The sequence below is a fragment of the Hypanus sabinus genome, chromosome 1 (genome assembly GCF_030144855.1).
Source record: "Hypanus sabinus isolate sHypSab1 chromosome 1, sHypSab1.hap1, whole genome shotgun sequence".
Classification (NCBI taxonomy): Eukaryota; Metazoa; Chordata; class Chondrichthyes; order Myliobatiformes; family Dasyatidae; genus Hypanus; species Hypanus sabinus.
The window spans coordinates 164,670,823-164,691,175 of NC_082706.1; the positions used below are offsets into that span (position 1 = coordinate 164,670,823).

Sequence of the window (20,353 nt, forward strand, 5' to 3'; positions counted from 1 at the left end):
GGGGAATCAGGTGAAGTTACAATGATTAAAGAGGATCTGACTGTACATCTGTGAAACTAGGGATTGGAAACAGCCCAGCCTGCTGGACTGGAAGTATGGACACATAATAAAGAAAGTTCCTTTGGCTAATTTTATTCATCCATTCCTCAGCTGTTCCCTTCAAAGGCAAGCTAGTTCTTAAATAATTATTATCTCCTGACCTCTATCTAATAACTGGAAGTTCCTTAATGAAATGAATGTGGGTTGTTCCACTCCAGTTCCTGTGACTGGGAGCTCCAAGCACACGCCGGTGTTCTTAAATCAGTTGTTAGGAGGGCCAATGCCAAAAAGACATTACAGGTTGTTGTTCTGAACTTAGGTGACAGAGTGCTGTAGAAGCAATTTAATTCTACATGTACAATTATAAAAGGAGAACTTCCTAATAGTATTGGGACAAACCAGACAGTTCATGGGCAGAGATGGTCAGTGAATGCTGATGTCAGGTGGTACAGTGACGTAGTTCAGAAGAGGTGTTGCCTCACAGTGCCAGAGATCCAGGTTCAGTCCCAACCTTGTGTGGAGTTTGCACATTCTTCCTACGATCTCGTGGGTTTCCTCCCAAATGTGTGTAGGCTAATTGGACTCTGTGAGTCATCCATTATGTGAAGGTGAGGAGTAGAATTTTGAAGAATTTATGCTCTGCATGTTGTCATTAGTACCCAAATGCCTGTGATGTAAATTTTACAGCATGTCTATGGCTCACCTAACCTGTAGCAATGACAATAAACTCGACTTGAGAACGTGGGGAGAACACAAATGAAAAAGATTAAGGAAGCATTAATGTAAATGGGTAGTTGTTGGTTGAAGTGAACTTAAGGACATTCTCCTATGCAGTATCCCTCTACGATTCTATCTTAAAACTATTTATCTCACTGCAAGAAACACTGAAATGTTACACAATTGTGAATAACTTGCTCAGTTTATAGAAGGATACCAATTATTTAATGGCATACTGATTTCTTAACTACTCAAAAACTTATTCTAGAAAGCTATTTTTAATGCGTGGACTGTAACTCTGTCAGGTAAATGTTTTGATTTGCCATACCTTTTCTTTGGAAGTTATTTTAAAGAAAAGTTACAGCATCTGCAGAACTGCTTCTGTTAATGATACATCCGCTTCCAGCAATGCATGTTACAACCTTTCTCATGCATGTAAATGTTTTATAAAGTTAGGAAAAAATTTTACTTTTCATTGTCTGGTTTGGTATTTGGATTTTTCCAGTGTATTGACTACTTAGTGGTAACCACAATCACAACTACTGCACAGCAGCAATCCACTCGAGCTGACGATGGGGGAAGGAGAAATCTACTTCCGATTGCTGGATCTTTGTTGCCGGCTTTCTTCAAGGTCAGTAAGAGACTACTGGAGTTCCTCACCTCTGAAATCAGCTCATTAATGAACAACTGTATTACTTTTCGAAAAAACTTAAACACAAAGAGATTCTGCAAATGCAGAGCAGCACACACAAAAGTTTTTTTTTGTGCAGGGAGTAGGGGCTGATGATCGTGCTGCCTTCCTTGGTTTCATGGCTACCTAGAAGAGAAGCATTTCAAGTTGAATACTTCAACAATAAATTAACTTTTGAAATTTGAACCTTTGAAAATGCTGGAAGAACTCAGCAAATCAGGCAGCATCTACGGAGACAAATGAATACTCAATGTTTCTGGCTGAGAAGGACCTGAAATGTTGACTTTTATTCCTCTCTATAGATGCTGCCTGACCTGCTAAGTTCCTCCAGCACTTTGTGTGTGTTGCTCAAAAAAGCTTCATGTTCATTTTACTTTAGCTACCTCTATTTCCAGATGTTTGAAAAACTGAATTCTAATTCTGAAATAAGTGGGATTTGAACCTATTCTCTGGATTATCAACCCAACTCCATACCCATTATCAAAAGAAAAATGTGATGTAAACAGCACCATCAAAATTTAAAAGGATGAAATGATTTCCACTTACCAGGGTTCTGAGTTGGTGTAAACTCATAATGGGTTATGGTAGCTCTAATTTGACCGTCTATTGACCTGTGACCTGCTAGAGATGCTTCTTGAGATGGGCTCCTAATACTGCTCTGTGTTGCTTGAGTTTCCACAAACAGTGGAGTAAGAATTCTGCTACGTTGATACCAACTTGAATCGATGCTATAATCCTAAGAAACAGATTGCACAGCGGTGAGTGAATTGCAAAATTTCACCCTGCAAAATGAGATAAACATTAAATTTGAATGCCACTTAATATACAGTCCTAAATGTTCCTCCGAAGAAATTATTTTTTTTTACATTAAGGGTAGGAACTGTAAGAAGAAATATATAATATCCTTATGCACCCACTGATGCCAAATTATTCTCTAAGCGTGTAACAAAGTATTCCTATACTCAAGAGAGTTTAGTCAAGTGAGAGATGTTCTTGTTGAAACATAAAAAGTATTTTCAGGCTGGATAGAGCATGTGGACATTTCCCCTGGCAGGGGTGTTTATAGCCAAGTGTCAAAGCCTCATATTAAGGGGTCAACCATTCAGGACTGCAATGAGGAGAATTTTCTTCTTCATCTTTGAATTTCTCTGCACAAAGAGAGTGTAGTGACCCATTTGCTGGGTAAATTGAAGACACAAATTGATAGATTTATATCAAAGGGTATTTACCAAGATGGCGGGAATAACCAACCCTTATTGAGTTGGCAGGTTGTGACCAGTGAGTTATACAGAGGCCTGGGCCAAGCTATTCATAATCCATTTTGACAATTTGGCTGAGTACAAACTGCTGCCATTCCAAGTTTGGCAACAATACTGAACTAGGTGGTGAGTGCACAAGAGACATAAAGAGGTTTCATGAAAAGGTTTACAATTTTTCTTTGTAAATGCCCAATGGCTGGATGCCGGAAGAACGATCCCCCTTACGTCAGAGTCAAGGATGGCAAGACGAAGCAGACAGTTTAAGACTGAGATGTGAAGAAATTTCTTTATTCAGTGTGGTGGACCATTGGAATTCACAACCCAACTGGCTGTGGAACTTTAGTCATTACGTTCTTTCAAATCAGGGATTGATAAATTTCTGAGCACTAAAGAAATCAAGGGATATGGAGATAATAGCAATGAGGTAGAAATTAAGCCATTATCTTGATGAATGCTGTGCAGGCTCCAAGGCTCTAATGGCCTACTCCTGCTCTATTCCTACATGTTTTTAAGTATTAATGCAGCAAGGTACTGCTGAGTTAACATTTCTGCTATGAATTTATTATACGGTAGAGCATGCATGAACGGCCACATGGCCAATTCCTCATTCTCATTCTGATATTCTTAAAGGAAAGCATTAACTAACTTTTAATAGCAGGAAACTTTAAAACTATGAATTTGCTCCACGGAGTTCAAGCCAAATGCAATTTACTCTTAATTAAATAAAAGAAAAAAATGCACAATAATTTTAACAGGCTTAGTTTCTGAAATGTTCCAAATGCCATCATAATAGAATGATCAAAATACATGAATAATAAATACAGTTTTGCCTGCAGTCATAAGTACTTATGAATTTCTATATTAGGAGCCTGCAAAGCTTATCTATTAATTGAAATGATGCATTTTTGTAATACTTATCCATTTACCATCTTCCAGAAATTAAATTAGTTATATAAGCAAAATCAAGATTAACAATGACAACAAAGTTCTTGTATTTACCTGAAACTTGCATTCAGATAGTGGATATTCAAACATCTCTCGGGAGTAATCAGGGCTGCGGCTTGTCATTTCAAGAAGAACATTGGTAGCTATACTGAGGAACTCGGTCTCTATTTTGTTGCAGTACAATGATCCAAGAATGGCCATCATTCTTTCAAAGGTGGCTACTGGAATTCTACTTTCATGGCTCCAGAAGTTTCTGACATACAACCTGAAAACAAATGGAAATCTTTCAAATCTACATTTCTAAAAGTAAACAATACTGAGAACTACAGAGGAATATTAACAATGTTTTATTCTGGTAGATGAATTAGTTACATACTGTAGAGCAGGATTTTCATCAGTCAGTCCCTGAAGTAATGTATCTGTTGCAGTCATGAATATTTCTTTTGAATCAGGATCAGATTGACTCTCTGGATCCCTGCAGAGGGGGAAGGAGATTTATATATTTAATCAGTTTATTAAATTTTTTTTACTGTACAACAACAAACTTATAGTATTGTGCAAAAGTTTTAGACAGATATATATAGTTAGGATGCCAAAGGCTTCTGCACAATACTGCATTTGTCAACGTGAGCTGACAGCAAGTCTGTAAATCTGGCAGGAGCAAAGGGTGTTGGGAATAGCGATGGTGCAGTGCCGTGAGAGGGTGTGGGACAGCTGTCAGAGAAGGAGTGGAGGTGCCTGGGGCGCAGACATATCCAGCCCTGAGATACCAGGCAAGGTAATTTGATTCCAAACAATTGGTTTATTGATCACTACAGAACGTTTCCCTGGTGCTTCCCATTCTCTCCCCCGTTTCCAACCATGATTCCTTCTCCCTGCCCCCTTCCCACTTTCATTCCAGGATAGAGACCCATATCAGAATCAGGTTTATCATTACTCATATGTCATGAAATTTACATTTTTGTGGCAGCAGTACAGTGCAATACATTAAGTTACTACATATATATGTGCCCAAGACTTTTGCACAGTACTGTACATAGGTAGGATAGGGGACAGGATAGAGGGAGGAGTGAGTTTCCTCAGCTAGTAATTTTGAACATGCATATTTTGAATTGTTCTACTTCTGCCTTAAGTTCACGTGCAAGCTCCATGATTGGTTTTATTTTTAGTACAGAAGAAACACTCAACGTCATTTGACACACCCAACTCAGCAATTTTACACTCTTATTCACTCAGCCCAAGTATCCAATAGCAGTTTTGCAATCATGTCTGATTTTAAAATACTTCACATTTGAATAGATTTATTAGCTGGTCCTTACATTAGCTGGTTCTACAGTGCTAAAATTCTGACTTTATGGCAGCTTCCATTCAACCCTGGCCATAAATAGTCCTAGTGGAACATAAGCTGAGAGCAGAAGAGGTTACCAGTGAGACAGTGTTGGCAACTTGCAACCCTTTGCTGTTGATTGTAAACAGACGAATGAATCAGTAATTGGCTTGATTTAATTTGTAATGCATTTTGTAGAAAAGCCACTGAGACAGCTTTGCACATGATATCCGTGCTGTAACTGGTGTTTAACAAACCCTGCATCAGTTCTGAATTAGAGCAGCTACCTGAAATTTCAACCACCCCTTTGCCTCCACAGATGATGCCAGTTCTGCTGAGCTCCCCCAGAATTTTGCTTATTTTCAGATTTCAGCATCTGTACTCTGTTGTGTCTCCAAGGACGGCAACATTACTTGCCTAAAGGAACCACAGCGATCCAGCTCAGTATTTCTGACAGTCCCAGAGTTTTAATGATCAATTTACCAACCACTGCTTATAGATGTGCAAACCAGAAACACCTTCTAAACAGTTATCTCAATCTCTCCCGCCACTCTCACTCAGTCCAATAATTTGAACTCCTAGATTTTATTATATGTTTTTCTTACAAGATCTCCCTGATGACTCAAGTACATCATATGGAGCTTCACCTTTTCTGTGAAATCCTAAAGTTTTCCATGAAATTTCCAAGCAGCATTTTCTATTTGTTATGCTCCGGTTCTCCCTGACAAAAGGATCTTTACATTATAATTCTCCACTCTAGATTTGCTACTGATGCAAATTAGTATTTGTTTACAAATCTAAAAAAATGACTATTAGGTATGGTTGTGATATCAAATTGTATTTAAAATATTTCCATGCACTATTTTGTAGACGTATGTATTCAGTAAACAGATTAAAACGTACTGTTCCTCCATTTCATGATTTTGTGAAGCTTCCGTAAAAAGATCTATTATTACAAAATCCAATGCATTAAAATTATAGAAGAAAACCACATTAGATATTAACAAGTAAGTTTCACAGAATACTTTCTTCAACCATGTTTCAATTATGTAGCCCTTAATGACGAACCATTATTGTCGAGGCAGATTATTTAATTATCTAGATTTATTTAGTTATCATTTCCATACCTGTAATTATCATGTATCCACATCAGAGTATCGTACATCCTCTCTCGGCAAATAGGAGATGGATGGGAAATGAACAACGTCACTGAGCTGACCAATTCTTTCAGTTCCATTGGCTTTAGTTTGGCAATAATCTTATACAAAATGTCCAAACAAACTTTCTGCCGTTCTTCATCCCTTAAAGCAAGAAATGATTAAAGTTTAATTTACAAATGGCTAAAATTCTTTATGAAGCGAACTAAATGAGCAGATTATTCAGCAATTAAAGTATGCCAGACCCATATGTCATGAACTCAAATGATAATTGAGTAACTGTTATATCTGAACACCCTGGATAATTTCCAAGCTCTTCTCTTCCTTCAGAGGTGTAGTGGTCTCATCATGTCCACGATGAGATGAGCAATGACAGGACAGACAGAAGGACAAATCTAGGATCACATAGATAATCTCAGTGATTCCTTTTCATTAAGGCTTGTCCATTTACCACCCAGCCATCAAGGCATCATGGTGGCACGTTGCAAATATTGCCCTTGTGGCCACCATAAATCAAAAATTTAGTATTCAAAGAATACATCAAATAATAGCAGAAGGAACCATTTTTACTTGTAAAGTTACTGAATCACTTCACGTCATTTCTTTGAATATTAACTATTAACACTTGCACAATTTGGTATTTTACGAAAAAAACTGCAACTAATTTTAAGATAAAATTTTAATGTTTTATTTGGTTAGGGTTTACTTGCAATTATGAGAGTGCATTCTGTATTCAGTACGCCGCCACTAATCAGCTTTAAGAATTCAGTGACATCTCAGGTTGGCACAAAGTTCCAAAACAGTAAAAAGTTTTGGTTTCAAGATATCAGAGTCAACAGCATTAACTAAAGAGAGTTTATTGTCACTATTCTACGTTGAAAACAATGTACTAGCTACGGTTATTGTAAATGTTTAAAACTGACTTAAGCCTTTATTAGGCATCATACAAATTCTACAGCTATTTTTAAACATACACAGAAAATGTTACAGGAGAGCATCTCTGCAGCAAATGTCCTGTGTTCATCACACAGGTGACCGAGTCACTTAATGTGAAGTGGCACAGAGAGATAATGAACTGCAGTTCTTAGTGCTGATTCTGCAGATGCATGGAGAAACACACTGTACAGGTTAACCATCCAGGAGAAAACTGACACAACTCCATCAAACCAAGACAGAGGAGGAGTCAAAACTCTCATGTCAAACATGAGAAGAAAAAAACTGAAGTAAGTTTTCAAAACAGCATACTAAACCGGAGATTTTAATGAGGCGTAAAAGGATGTAGTACACCAGCTCACCGATGACCCAGAATCTCTGCAAAATGCTTGCTCTTCAACTGTAAGTAAACATCAGGTATATCTTCCGCTCGATACATCACCACTTCCAGGCAGTGTGTTTTCAGTACACCATACAACTTGGGTAACAGGAAAAATACTTCATTCATAAACCTTGAATGCAAAGTCATACCAAACACTTAAGAACCTCAGGCATTAGAAGGAAAAAAAAATCAGACATACGATCATAGAGGTTTACTAAAGATAATCACACCACGACCACCAGTGTTTGCAAAAGTAGACCACTGAACAGAAATTATTTTAACAATAATCCCCTCACTGTTTCTTGATACCTGAAACCTTGTTTGTTTCTAACTTCACCTATTTTTGTTTATGGAATCCGTGACTGTTTCTCTCTCTATCAGTGTGGTTTGATCTGCTGATTCTGCTCTGGCTCTCTCTAAATTGCTGCTTTAAGTTGGATGCTCTGATAAAGGGGAGATATTAAAACTACTTTTACAAACCTTATAATGAAATAAAAGAAAAAATGTTGGAAATATTAAGTAGATCAGAGGCACTTGTAGAGGCAGAAACAGACTGAAGGTTCCAGGTGCCAGTTCTTTATTCAGAACAGAAGATGTAATGACAGCAGGCTGTACAGTCTCGCACACCTTTCATTTTCAGGGACATAATATGTGCAATCTTCCAATATGTGCAAACATAAAGAATCTAAAAACTCCATGCCCCTGTCACATTCATCAATCCACACCATTCTAATGAACTTAATATATCCTCATTAATGAAAATTGGGAATCCATCAAAATGCTTCATGCTGGATAAATTAGCTGTTAGCCAACCCACAATTCACTTCGCAGTCGGATATTACTTTGTACACAATCTGAATGATATAATTTATAGTTAAATCAAACTGTCAACAATTGGTTTGCCCTGCTGGATCTTTTAAACCAGAAAAGTAGGAATCGCACCAGAATATTCGCCAGCCGTACAATTTTAAACATTACCTGTCAGCAAACGGAGGGAAATGCTTCACAACCTTACTCAAGCACACAATAAACTTGTCCTCCTTCATGAGATAAAGTTGCTGCAGTTCCTTAGCAATTGTATCATGAATGGGAATATCAATTTTCTGGAAAACAAAAGCATGGCACTTACTGCTGAATACTGTATTCCAACAACATTGTGAACTCAACTTGAGTTCACTCAACGTGATAACAGCACTTTCACAGTATTATAATAAATAGCATGAAAAGCATATAAAACTGATAAGAAAGAAAATTTACTTGAAGCGGGAGAGCGAGAGAGACGCTGACTCCCTCCATAGACATTGCCTGACTAGCTGAGTTCCTCCACCCATTTTGTGTGTGTTGAGAGAGAGCGAACTTGTAGTGACAAACAAGTACATGCACATCAGACTTTTGCAGAGGAATTCATGCACTCAAGAAAATAAAAAAAAACAGATTTACAAACTACCCTTATGTTACCACCATTACTACAAACAGTATCTGATTGTTACATAGAAACATTGCACTCTTTCCTCTGCCCTGCAGTAAGTGAACGACTGTTTCTGCATCAGGTATAATCAGGCACAGACTGAATGGATAACCTCTCAAAAGGGCTGGGAAACTACTTCAAGTTTACACTCTGTTACAATCTCTGGGAGAAATCTGACATGGGAGCAGAAAATCATTACTGAAGATCCGCTCTATGTTCAGGATTTTCATATACATGCAGGCATCATTGACTAGGTGCTGTGTGTATATCGAACTGCTCTTTCTTTACCCTCAGCAAGTCCAGACTGTTACTTTCCTCACTTCTGTAAAATAGCAGTGAACTGGGATTTAGGCACTTTGTTGAGAAAGAATAATGAAAATCTAACACTGAATCTGTGTGTGCTAATAGGTCACATTAATTTCTCAGTGGCTTTTAGAGTGACATTTATCACCAAGAGACAGGTGGAAATGCAAGTAGAGAATACCTTCAATCATATGCACAATAGAAAAAGTAATGATATAAGAGTAGAGTCAGTGTCTTCACTGTCCTCTCCCCCAGGGACAGTGTTGATGAAAGTATTAAAGTTGATGAGCTCCTTAAAAGGGAAAGCAAAAAGACAGCAGATGCTGCATTTCTAATAAAATGTCAGAACTATTTATTTTAGACACTACTCTGCTGAACTTCCAGCTTATCTGTTTTCAATGCAAGAGTCATGTTTAACAATGATTACACTACACTGACCAGAACCACACCTAGAGTTCCCAGCATGTCCGACTGAGCAAATACACACTTTATGATCAAATCATAAGTATGAGAAATTCTGTAGATGCTGGAAATCCAAAGCAACACACACAAAATACTGGAGGAACTCAGCAGGTCAGTCGACTTTTTGGGTTGAGACCCTTCTTCAGGACTGGAAAGGAAAGGGGAAGACACCAGAATAAAAAGGGTTTAGGTGAAACTGGGTGGATAGGATACGTAAATGGGTGGCGAGAAAGGAATCTGATAGGAGAGGAGAATGGATCATAGGTGGAAGGGAAGGAGGAGGGGACCCAGGGGAGGTGACAGGCAGGTGAGAAAAGGTAAGAGACTAGAAAGAGAAATCGATATTCATGCTATCCATATGCTCTAATATATATTCATCAAAATGAAGAGGTTGTATTCATTATTTTAAGTAAAGGTGCTTACTTTGTCTGCTGAGTACTGAAGGACAAGGCCAAGGACCTCAGCCGCTGCGGCATACACCTCTTTGTATCTTGTGAAGGAAATGTTTTGCACCAGTCTCTGGAAATATCTGACAGAAAGCAAACTTATAGTTCAACTACACCTTAAAACAATGAAATGCTACCTGTGACAATCAATACAGAGTGAGAAAATATATACTGTAGATCATCAAAATTAATTATCTTGCATTTACTAGACTATGCTCACCAAAATATCAATATTCACTTTTGAAGTAGTAACCAAGTGTCTCTGTGGAACTCCTCTGGCAGATGATCTTACTCCGCACAATTAAAAAATGCCCATAGCCAAAGTCAAGTGGCACAGAATAGATAATTGTTTCCATTCTGTAGTAAAGCACTAAACTGTTGAATATCATTTAGAGGTAAATGTAACCTAATTCACCAAGAAGGTTATTAATTCTATCAAGACTAATCTTAGACATGGTCTTGTTTCTAGCAAAAAGGTTAGGCATCATTAGCTTTGTGACTTGTAACTACCCCAAGGGAATTATCATGGAGAGACTCACATGTAGGATAGGAAAACAAAACAGTGATGGTTCTGGGATTGAATGGGTAAGATCCTGGAAAGACAAGGAAGGAAGTGTAGTAATGGAAAGGGCTAATATTAAATGCCTCCTCACCTCAAATACCCAAGTCCTGCAATGCAAGAAACTGGAATTTACAAGCTTCTTATCAAACCCTCAGTCTATCTCCACATTGCAACAAAACTTGGAAATTTTGAAATTTTGCTCTACTGAAAGCATTCTTGTTCCAATAGATAGAAGGCTGCTTTGTCAGGATCCATTCAAAATGACATGCAAACACATAAATTCTGAGCAAAATTCAAGAGGGTGTTTCCAACAAATCAAAAGCTTAGAATTAAAGTTGTGAATTTTAGAAGTCAAACCTGATCCCCCTGCAATTCTGCTAGATCGTTAATCAATTTCAGAAAAAAACAATCATGTTACAACTTTTGATTAAGGGATCGAAATACCTGTCATCTAATTAAATATATAGCTTTTTAAATTTAAACTATACTGTATATAACAAACTTGTAAATCTTCTAGTAATAGTCTGATCTAATGAACATGGTATCAGAAGTAGCAGTACAAATACATCCAATTGGCAGTTTATATCCTACTTGGACAGTTCAAAAAGTGACTGGACATTCAGAATGGATAGTTCATGCAATCTGAATGAACGTTGCAATAAAATTTGCACTTTCTTCGGATTATCTCTTTACACACATATATTTATCATGCGAAGTCTATGATGAAGCATGGTTTTTTACTGCCATACGTGTTGCGCTACATTATGTACTTTCAGAAGCTTAACTGTTTGCTACTTTAATGAACTACATTTCAGTTTACCTTTCAATGTCAATTTCACATTTTGGATCATGTGGGGGTAAGTTATTGGCAAGAACAATGCCAAGCAACTGGATGCCAACAGAGTTGTCTTTGCAATTCCGATCCCTTCCAGCAAATCGATCAAAGATCAAGCTGTACAATATAGATCGACAATTTAAAATGTTATAAAATATACGTAATCAAACATTTTATACGTATGTCAATGAATGTTATGTGCCAGAATATTGCAGTTTAACTTAAGTACCTCAGGTTAACAAAAACTTTTAATTTTTCTAATGCATTTGTTCCCGCACAGGACATCCCTGGGTAACAAAAGGTTCTGTTATTAATTTTCCCCCCAAGTAGGTAACTTTGCTTTTAATTAATATCTTTTTGTCTTTTATTTTCACTTTTACACTTTATCCCATATTTTGATGTTCATCGTTTGCATGAAATGTGGTCTATAAATAAGTGTTATTATTATTATTATAAGTTAGAAAATACATTATGGTAAACATACCTCACAGTAAGTCCAATGAAACATAGCAATACTGCTTAAGATTGATAAGAGCAAACTATTATTACATGTGGAGAGAATGGAAACAAATTCTGTCATTCATTATCACAAAAAAATTATACATGTTCATTTATTCATTGAGAAAAATGATCCAACATTACACATATTTGTTGGAAAAAGCATGTGAACTTCTAGGGTAATGCCTTCTACACAAGGTGTTCCAATCAATGAGACCATAACACCGTAAGACATAGGAGCAGAATTAGGCCATTTGGCCCAGTGAGTCTGCTCCTTTTGGATCTCATGGCTGATCCTTTTTTTCTCCTCCTCAACCCCATTTTCCGGCCTTCTCCCCATAATCTTTGATGCCATGTCCAATCAAGAACCTATGAACTTCTGCCTTAAATACACCCAATGACCTGGCCACCACAGCTGCATGTGGCAACAAATTTCACAAATTCACCACCCTCTGGCTGAAGAAATTTCTGTCCATCTGTGTTTTGAATGGGATGAGATTGGGGGTGTGGGGTGTAGAGATGCCCCGCCCTATAAAAAAGACACACAAGGTTCTTGACAGAGCCTGCTCTTCTCACGAAAGATCTGCACCATGCTTGGATCAAAACAACTTTCAGAGGACCTTAGAAGAATTGTAGAGATGCATGAAGATGGAAAAGGCTACAAAAGCATTTCTAAAGACCTGAGTGTTCATTAGTCCACAGTAAGAGAAATTGTCCACAAATGGAGGAAACTCAGTACTGTTGCTACTCTCCCTGGGAATGGGCATCCTGCAAAGATCACACCAACAGCACAATGTGCAACACTGAAGAAGGTGAAAAAGAACCCAAGGGTAACAGCAAAAGACCTGTAAACTTGCTAAAGTGTCTATGTGTTCACTATCCGAAAACACTGAACAAGAATGCTGTTCATGGAAGGACACCACAGAGGAGACCACTGCTCTCAAAAAAACATTGCTTCGTATCTCAAGCTTGCAAAGGCCCACCTGAACGTTCAACAATGCTTCTGGGACAACGTTCTGTGGACAGACGAGACAAAAGTTGAACTTTCTGGCATAAATACACAATTGCTATGTTTGGAGGGAAAAGGGCACTGGACACCAACACCAAAACCTCATCCCAACTGTGAAGCATGGTGGAAGGAACATCATGGTTTGGGGCTGCTTTGCTGCCTCAGGGCCTGGACAGCTGGTAGTCACTGTGGGAACAATTAAATCAAAATTCTGACATTTTACAGGAGAATGTCAGAATAACAGTCCATTACCTGAAGCTAAATAGAAGTTGGATAATGCAACAAGACAATGACCTGAAAGATCAGAGTAAATCACAACAGAATGGTTTAAAAAAAAGAAAAATTGTGTTTTGAAATTGCCAAGTCAAAGTCCTGACCTTAATCCTATAGAAATGTTGCGGAAGGACCTGAAGCTAGCAGTTCATGCAAGGAAGGCCACCAACATTCCAGAGTTGATACAGTTTTGTAAGGAGGAACGGCCTAAAGTGCAGGACTGATCAACAGTTCCTGGAAACATTTGGTTGAAGTCATTGCTGTACAAGGGCCTCACACCAGCTGTTGAAAGCAAAGGTTCACATACTTTTACCAACAAATACATGTAATATTGGATCATTTTCTCAATAAATAAATGAAGTATATTGTTTATAGTGTTATTTATTTATTTGGGTTCTCTTTATCTTGCTTTAGGACTTGTGTGCAGGTCTGATCACATTTCAGATCATATTTATGCAGAAATAAAGAAAATTCTGCAGGATTCACCACCAGTGTATATCAGACATTTGGATTTAATAACATTATGGAAGCTCTTTCAATGTGTAGAGCTGTCCAGGCGCCACAAGCAGGACTTGAGGGTAGCTAACAGTTTAAATACCATTTCCATTCCCGTTGCTCCTCCAACCTGAGAGTGACCTCCTCCTGTGCCGAGATAAAACAATCTTCAGGGTGGAGGAGAAACATCTGCACAGCCTCCAACCTGATGGCATGAACATCGATTTCTCCTTCTGTTTAAAAAAATTCCTCCCCCTCCTTTCTTCATCTAAGCTCCTCTCTGACCTTTTACCTCTTCTCACTCACCTATTACTTCCCCCAGGTCCCCTTCTATTGTTCACTCTCCTCTCCTAGGGTTCTCCAGCCCTTGACCTTTCCCACCCACCTGACTTCACCAATCACCTTCCAGTTAGCCTCCTTCACTTCCCCTCCCCCACCTTTTTTCCCCCGGCATCTTCCCCCTTTTTTCCCCAGTCCTGATGTAGGGTCTCAGCCTGAAACCTCAATTGTTTACTCTTCTCCCTAGATGCTGCTTGGCCTGCTGAGTTCCTCTAGTATTTTGTGCATATTAATTTGATTTTCCCTTTTTTGTGATCATACTTTCTAATTTTCAGAAGCCTTTCATTGCTTATAAAGCAACGGTAACATCTTAAGATTGCAAGAGGCATAATACGAATACAGGTTTTTTTCTGGTATTAAGCTTGGTTCAAACATCTATCACAATTTCTAGCTGAAACATTTCTAGAATAAATTCTACCTCTGCTTCATTATTCCCTATGACCTGTGAGGTGGGAGGGATTAAATCAGTTGGTTTTAGTCATCGACTCATACAGCACTGAAACAGACCTAACGTCCTACCATCCCTGTGCCAGTCATCAAGTACACATTTACAATAATTCCCATTTTATTCTCCCTTCATTCTCATTAACTCCCCTCAGATTTTACTACTTCACTACATGTACAAGAGACCATTTCGAGTGGCAAATTAACCACATATTTGGGAAGCATGACAAAGCTGACACATTCACTGGGAGAACGTGTAACTCCACATAGGAAGTAGTGGAGGTCAAGATGCCAGAGTTGTGAGGTAGTAACTCTATCAACTGCTCCACTGCAAAGCCCCTTCTTGTCAAAAGTCAAGTCCACAGGATATTCTGTTGTCAAACCCACTGCTCACCTGTAAGGGATAGACAGACAATCCTTCCAGCATTCAACTACTGTCTTAATAATTTCCAGGTTGTGCCTGAACACCGCCTTCTTCTCATGAAAGCAATTCTTCATCAGAAACTCCAGCAAGCGGTTTGCCAGGATCTCATTCTTCAGATTTCCCTAAATAAAAACAATAAATTAAGTTTTCCCTTATTGGACCATATCTCTGCTACCACTAGATCAAACCGCAGTGAAAGAGACTCCTGACCTTTCTAACCACTGAAATCCTAGAATCTGGTTCTGAGATACCTAGAGGGTCCATGTAGAGAGTCGACAATGCCGTAGATGGGTTACAGAAAATGACCAAACCCTAATCTACATACTGGTCTTCACATCTCAAGTTCTGCATGGATTTCAAAGTCCCCAGTTTGCATTTAATTAAGAATGTTGAGATTAAGCCACCATTATACATTTAGTAATCACTTTTTAAATTCCCCCATTAATAAAGCAAGAAACAAAGGTAGCACAAATTTAATGGGCATTACTTTACCTCTGCCAAAATACATTAATTCATAGAAGTTATTTATTGACAAATGGGAACTGAAAATCGAATACAGTTCTACAGAAAATAATACAGCTTTGTGATGTAATTGGAAAAAAATACAATTTCACACAATTACACATTACAATTAATGTGTGATAATTGTTAATAATCAAAACTGTTTCCATACTAGCACTAAGCTTATGAAATGGATCTATGAAAGATGTTGCTGTACCTTTGGGGTAGCCACACTTGTCCAAGACAAAACAGTAACCACAATTTCTACCACCATATAATGAATGCCATCACCTCCATTATTACCAGAAACCACTAACTGGAGCAAAGGCCCCAGCCATTCCTGTGCGTATGGCTGGAATATCTAAAAAGCAATCAAATTTCATTGACATTAATAAAAGAGGATTCAGAAAAAAAAACTTTCAAGAAAAGCTAAAATTGCTAAGATTAACAAGATAAATATTTTGTGCTCTCATTAAAAGTTAGAGCAGCAGAATGCTTTGCTAAATTATTCATACATTTAGACCCGTAGTCCAGAACTGCAAAACAAAGGGCCTGCTTAGGTTTTCAGAAACAATAGATTGGAATTTGACTTGAAGTATTTCATCATATTAATGGGCTGAAAAAAACTGGATTATATAGTAAAACTTCATTAATCTAGTATACTCAAGACATTACTAATGTCACACTGCAGATTTTCCAGACACAGGAGCAGAATTAGGCCATTTGGCCCATCAAGTCTGCTCCTCCATTCAATCAAGGCTGATCCTTAATTAATGCTCTAACATACACTTAATTCACTTTTTCTTTAAATGTTACAGAACAGAATTATAGCATTGTTTCTCCAGTGGGCCTATTAGGGGAAACAATACTTCAAGGAATGGCAAGTCAAAATACCTATACTTCTTGTACAGTCAAACACTTAGAGAGAACTTACTTGCTCTATAGAACAGCAGAAAAAGTCTCAAAATGATTAGTAAAATATTACAGAGAAATAAATTTATAAACTAAGTATCACAAGTAAGAAAGAACAAAGAAATTTAGGACCTCCTCAGTGTTAACGATGAGCTTTGCAATGAAGAGTCGGATATTTAAGGCAGTTGAAGGATTTCCCAATTTTCCATGCAGGAATTTCATCCATGGTGGAAGCTCACATGCTTCCTTACTCTGTGCAGGAAAGATTGCAAGAAAATCAACTTAATGTTGAACCCAGGAATTTAAATTATCTCATTTTGCAAGTCAATAGAATTTTAAGTTCTGAAAATCATAAAAATGCAGATGCTGGAAACCTGAAATAAAATCGGCATTTTCCAAATTTTAAATTGCACCATCTTTGCTTGCATCTCAGTCAGAAGACTGAGGATTCAATAAAATGATGCACAAAACCTAACCAGACATTCCAATGCATTTCCGAAGTTGTGAAGATCTCTCGGCTGTGATACAATACTCAATGAAAACTCTCAAAATCTGAGGTCATCTTTTCACAATACCTCAACATTACCTCGAAACCCTCTCGGACCCTACACCAGGCAAAACTGCTGCAGCATCACAGTCTGCATTCAAATTGAATAGAGATATTGTACCAGGGAGATTAATAAGAAAAACCTTCAGGTTGAAAGCTGATTATTTATGTTTTACTTTGTTTACAGTTAATCAGAGTATTTAATTTTTCAAACTTTTCATTATATTTTAAAATTATAAAACAATTACAAATGTCTCCAAGTACCCAAGAAAATTAAAAACTATTAGAAAGATTCCTGGTGTTTGACAGAGACAAGCCTTTGAGCTATCCTTGCTTCCTGTTAATTACTAATAAGTCATTCTGGATACAGGGTCTCAGCCATACATTGATGGCCAGGCAGCCATTAAAGACTCTCCATACTTTATCCCATGAACTCCTAGGGCGGAGCATCAGCATATTCAGCCTTCTAATTCCAGTGAGGAGGTGCTGTAGCTAGCGAGCCTAACCTAGCTTGATAGTTTCATAATCTCAGTTACCTGTAAAACCCTAGTGCTCATAATCATTCCCTTTTCCCTCTCTTACCTTATCTCCTTACTTGTCGAGCATCTCTCTCTGGTGCTCCTCCCCTTTTCATTCTTTCATGGCCTTCTGTCATCTCCTATCAGATTCTCCTTTCTCCAGCCCTGTATCCCTTTCACCAATTAACTTCCCAGCTCTTTAACTCACCCTCACCTGACCCTTCTGTTTCTTCCTCCCCCTCCCCCACCCCCACCCTCTTACTCCGACCCCTTATCTTTTTTCTCCAGTCCTGAAGAAGGGTCTCAGCCCGAAACATCGACTGTTTACTTTTATCCATAGATGCTGCCTGAGCTGTTTAGTTCCTCCAGCATTTTGTGTGTGTTGCTGGGATTTCCAGCATCTGCAGATTTTCTCTTGTTTGCCATACTCATCTGCTGTGCCTATGCTCCAAAAGCAACTAATTAGCTGTGATTTGCTTGGAAATATTGTGGATATGGATGCAAGTTTTGTTTTTTTATTTGACACCCTTTTGGAAAATTGTTCAGGTACAGACAACAATTTAATGACCTTTACAGTTTGCCACCTAACAAAGTAAACTGCTTACATTAAAACATTTATTTCCTGACCTCTTCAGGTTTTGGTGTGATGTTCATTTTCTGCATGTGATTGATCAAAGCAGTCATGGTTGCCATACATTCGTGCTGGTTCATTTCATCCATCTCGAGCTCCACGATATTATTCTGCACAATACCCGATTCCATCCAGTCCTGCAGGAATTCAGGTGTTAATCTAGGGAATTTTATCTTATTTCAGATGTTACTACAGTATAAACTTTCAGTTGCAATTTATAATTGAAGAGTTTATACTTTGCTTTTTTCTGACAACATTTAAAACAGATGCAGTACTTAAAACTATTCAAACCTACAGTCAAATTTACTTCCTACATTGATGAATCAGCTCTTGTCAGCATTCATCGGGACCCATTACTCCCTTCACAACATAGACTGAGGGCTGTTCTTCAATGGCAGTAAATATAAGATAGTGTTCATTGGGAATTTTTACAATGCCTTGAAAAAGTATTAAAGCCTCTACAACTATTTTCACATTTTGCTGTTGCATTTTCTAAATTTAAAATATAATGAAATAGGATTTTGAGCCAATCTACAACACATTGTGGACCATGTCAAATCAAAAGAAAAATTTCAAAACCTGTCAACAATTTACTAAAAATTAAAAACCAAAATTGTGAGGCTAAAAAGGTACTCATCCCCTTTGTAATTACTCTGTTAACTTACCCCAATTGTATGGTAGATTTTCAACAGATCAAACCAAAATGAAGACAAAAGAGCATTCACGGCAAGTCAGGGAAATGAACAAAGAGGAGCACAAGTCTGGAGAGGGGTACAAGGCCACTTCACAGGCACCAAACGTACCCTGGAGCTCAGTGCAATCCATCGTGGAAAAAATGTGAAACCAAAGCCACACTGCCTAGGTCAGGCCACCCCTCTAAACTTTGTCAGTGGAGAAGAATGGTGCTTGTAAGAGAGGCTACTGTGACGGCAACAGTCACTCTGAATGAGCGGCAGAACTGAGTGACTGCAACTGGAGATGAAGTTCATGGCTCCACAATCTCGAAGGCTTTGCACAAAAAGGGTATTTATGGAAAAGTGGCAAGGAATAAGACCTGGTTAAAATAAAGCACATCTTTTGCAAAGCATCACTCAGAAGATACTGTATAGGTATGGAAGAAGGTCCTGTGGTCAGATGAGTCTAAGGCGGAACTTTTTGGCTTCAACTGTAAGCGGTACGTGAGGCATAAATCTAAGTGACGTTTGCAAAGTCTTTATAGTTAAGGATAGGCTGTTTTAAAAGTGGTACATGTGGTGTAGATCTAATACTGTGCATCTGCCAAGTATCACCATGCCTACTGTAAAGTATGGTGCACGTAACTTCATGCTATGGAGATGCTTTCAACAGGAGGGACCAGAAATTGGTCAGTATTGATGGGAATATGAATGCTGCTAAGTACAGAGATCCTGGATAAAAACTTGCTAGCCTCTGCCAGAAAGGAAGTTCGCTTTTCAGCAGGACAACAACCCAAAGCACACTGCCAGAACAACCATGGAATGGCTTCAACTGAAGAAAATTGATGTCCTTGAGTGGCCCAACCTGAACCTGATCTCTGACAAGACCTCAAGATTACTGCCTACTGCTGCTCCCCAACTAATCTGGCACAGCTTGAGCAATTTTGCAAGGAGGAATGGACAAATGTTGTTCCATCATGTTGTGCAAAACTAACAGAGACTTACGTAGAAAGAATGGAATAGCTGCAAGAGGTGGTTCAACTGAGTCCTCAGCAAAGGAGGATGAAAGGCAGACCTTTCAGTTTTTGAATTTTTAATTTTTCATGCTTTATCATTTTCCCTATTTTTAGGCTCTACTGGAGCATGTGATTCACAAATAAAATTTCGCACTTAAATCCCTGGTTTATATGAATAAAGGATTGAGGGCTGAATACTTTTGCAAGGCATTGTATATTCATAGTATCTACGTAATGTCTCCCAAATGATCATAATGAAGATGGAAGAAATTAGGAGCATTTCATGACTGGCTTCCATGAATGAGTTTTAAGAATTTCTTCGGCACAGAACTATTACAAGTTTTCTGCCCTGAACTCTCTTATAATAAACATAATGACCTTGTACCCGAGGTCATTAGGAACAATTTGTATATTGGTTCGTTGGACGGCTGCAGCACAAATATTTTAAAATATTTGTCCAAATGTTTTAAATTCAAGCAGCATGCGAATAGGGTGGGAAAGCAGATTAGCATCAGTCATGCAATTCTGGCTGTTGAAATTAGTTTA

At 38.1% G+C, this 20,353-nt stretch overlaps 2 protein-coding genes across 17 annotated transcripts in view; one reads left to right on the forward strand and one right to left on the reverse strand.

Annotated features, from left to right (window-relative positions):
- prkdc (protein kinase, DNA-activated, catalytic subunit) overlaps positions 1 to 20,353 on the reverse strand; it is a 235,195-nt gene that overhangs the window by 77,903 nt on the left and 136,939 nt on the right. Inside the window, exons 47-58 of the mRNA XM_059980547.1 lie at positions 18,114 to 18,254; positions 16,554 to 16,673; positions 15,727 to 15,870; positions 14,979 to 15,130; positions 11,512 to 11,643; positions 10,107 to 10,212; positions 8,429 to 8,553; positions 7,431 to 7,580; positions 6,106 to 6,279; positions 4,028 to 4,126; positions 3,706 to 3,916; positions 1,994 to 2,183 (exon numbers count right to left, since the gene is read on the reverse strand). Of these exons, the coding sequence (XP_059836530.1) occupies positions 1,994 to 2,183; positions 3,706 to 3,916; positions 4,028 to 4,126; positions 6,106 to 6,279; positions 7,431 to 7,580; positions 8,429 to 8,553; positions 10,107 to 10,212; positions 11,512 to 11,643; positions 14,979 to 15,130; positions 15,727 to 15,870; positions 16,554 to 16,673; positions 18,114 to 18,254 (1,744 nt within the window). The remainder of the gene's footprint in view (positions 1 to 1,993; positions 2,184 to 3,705; positions 3,917 to 4,027; positions 4,127 to 6,105; positions 6,280 to 7,430; positions 7,581 to 8,428; positions 8,554 to 10,106; positions 10,213 to 11,511; positions 11,644 to 14,978; positions 15,131 to 15,726; positions 15,871 to 16,553; positions 16,674 to 18,113; positions 18,255 to 20,353) is intronic.
- Positions 505 to 20,353, forward strand: part of LOC132399811 (uncharacterized) — a 58,644-nt gene continuing 38,795 nt past the window's right edge. For 6 of the 16 annotated variants that reach the window (XR_009514097.1, XR_009514114.1, XR_009514092.1 and 3 more), the window contains exons 1-3: positions 505 to 647; positions 1,262 to 1,387; positions 7,167 to 7,358. Coding sequence is in view for 2 of the 16 variants with exons in the window: in XM_059980588.1 (XP_059836571.1) it covers positions 1,329 to 1,387 (59 nt within the window). In the remaining 14 variants the exon portion in view is untranslated. Of the gene's footprint in view, positions 648 to 1,261; positions 1,388 to 3,829; positions 3,962 to 7,166; positions 7,471 to 11,806; positions 11,853 to 13,720; positions 14,978 to 20,353 lie in introns of those variants that run through there. The other 10 variants (XR_009514118.1, XR_009514096.1, XR_009514094.1 and 7 more) reach the window with 6 other exon arrangements.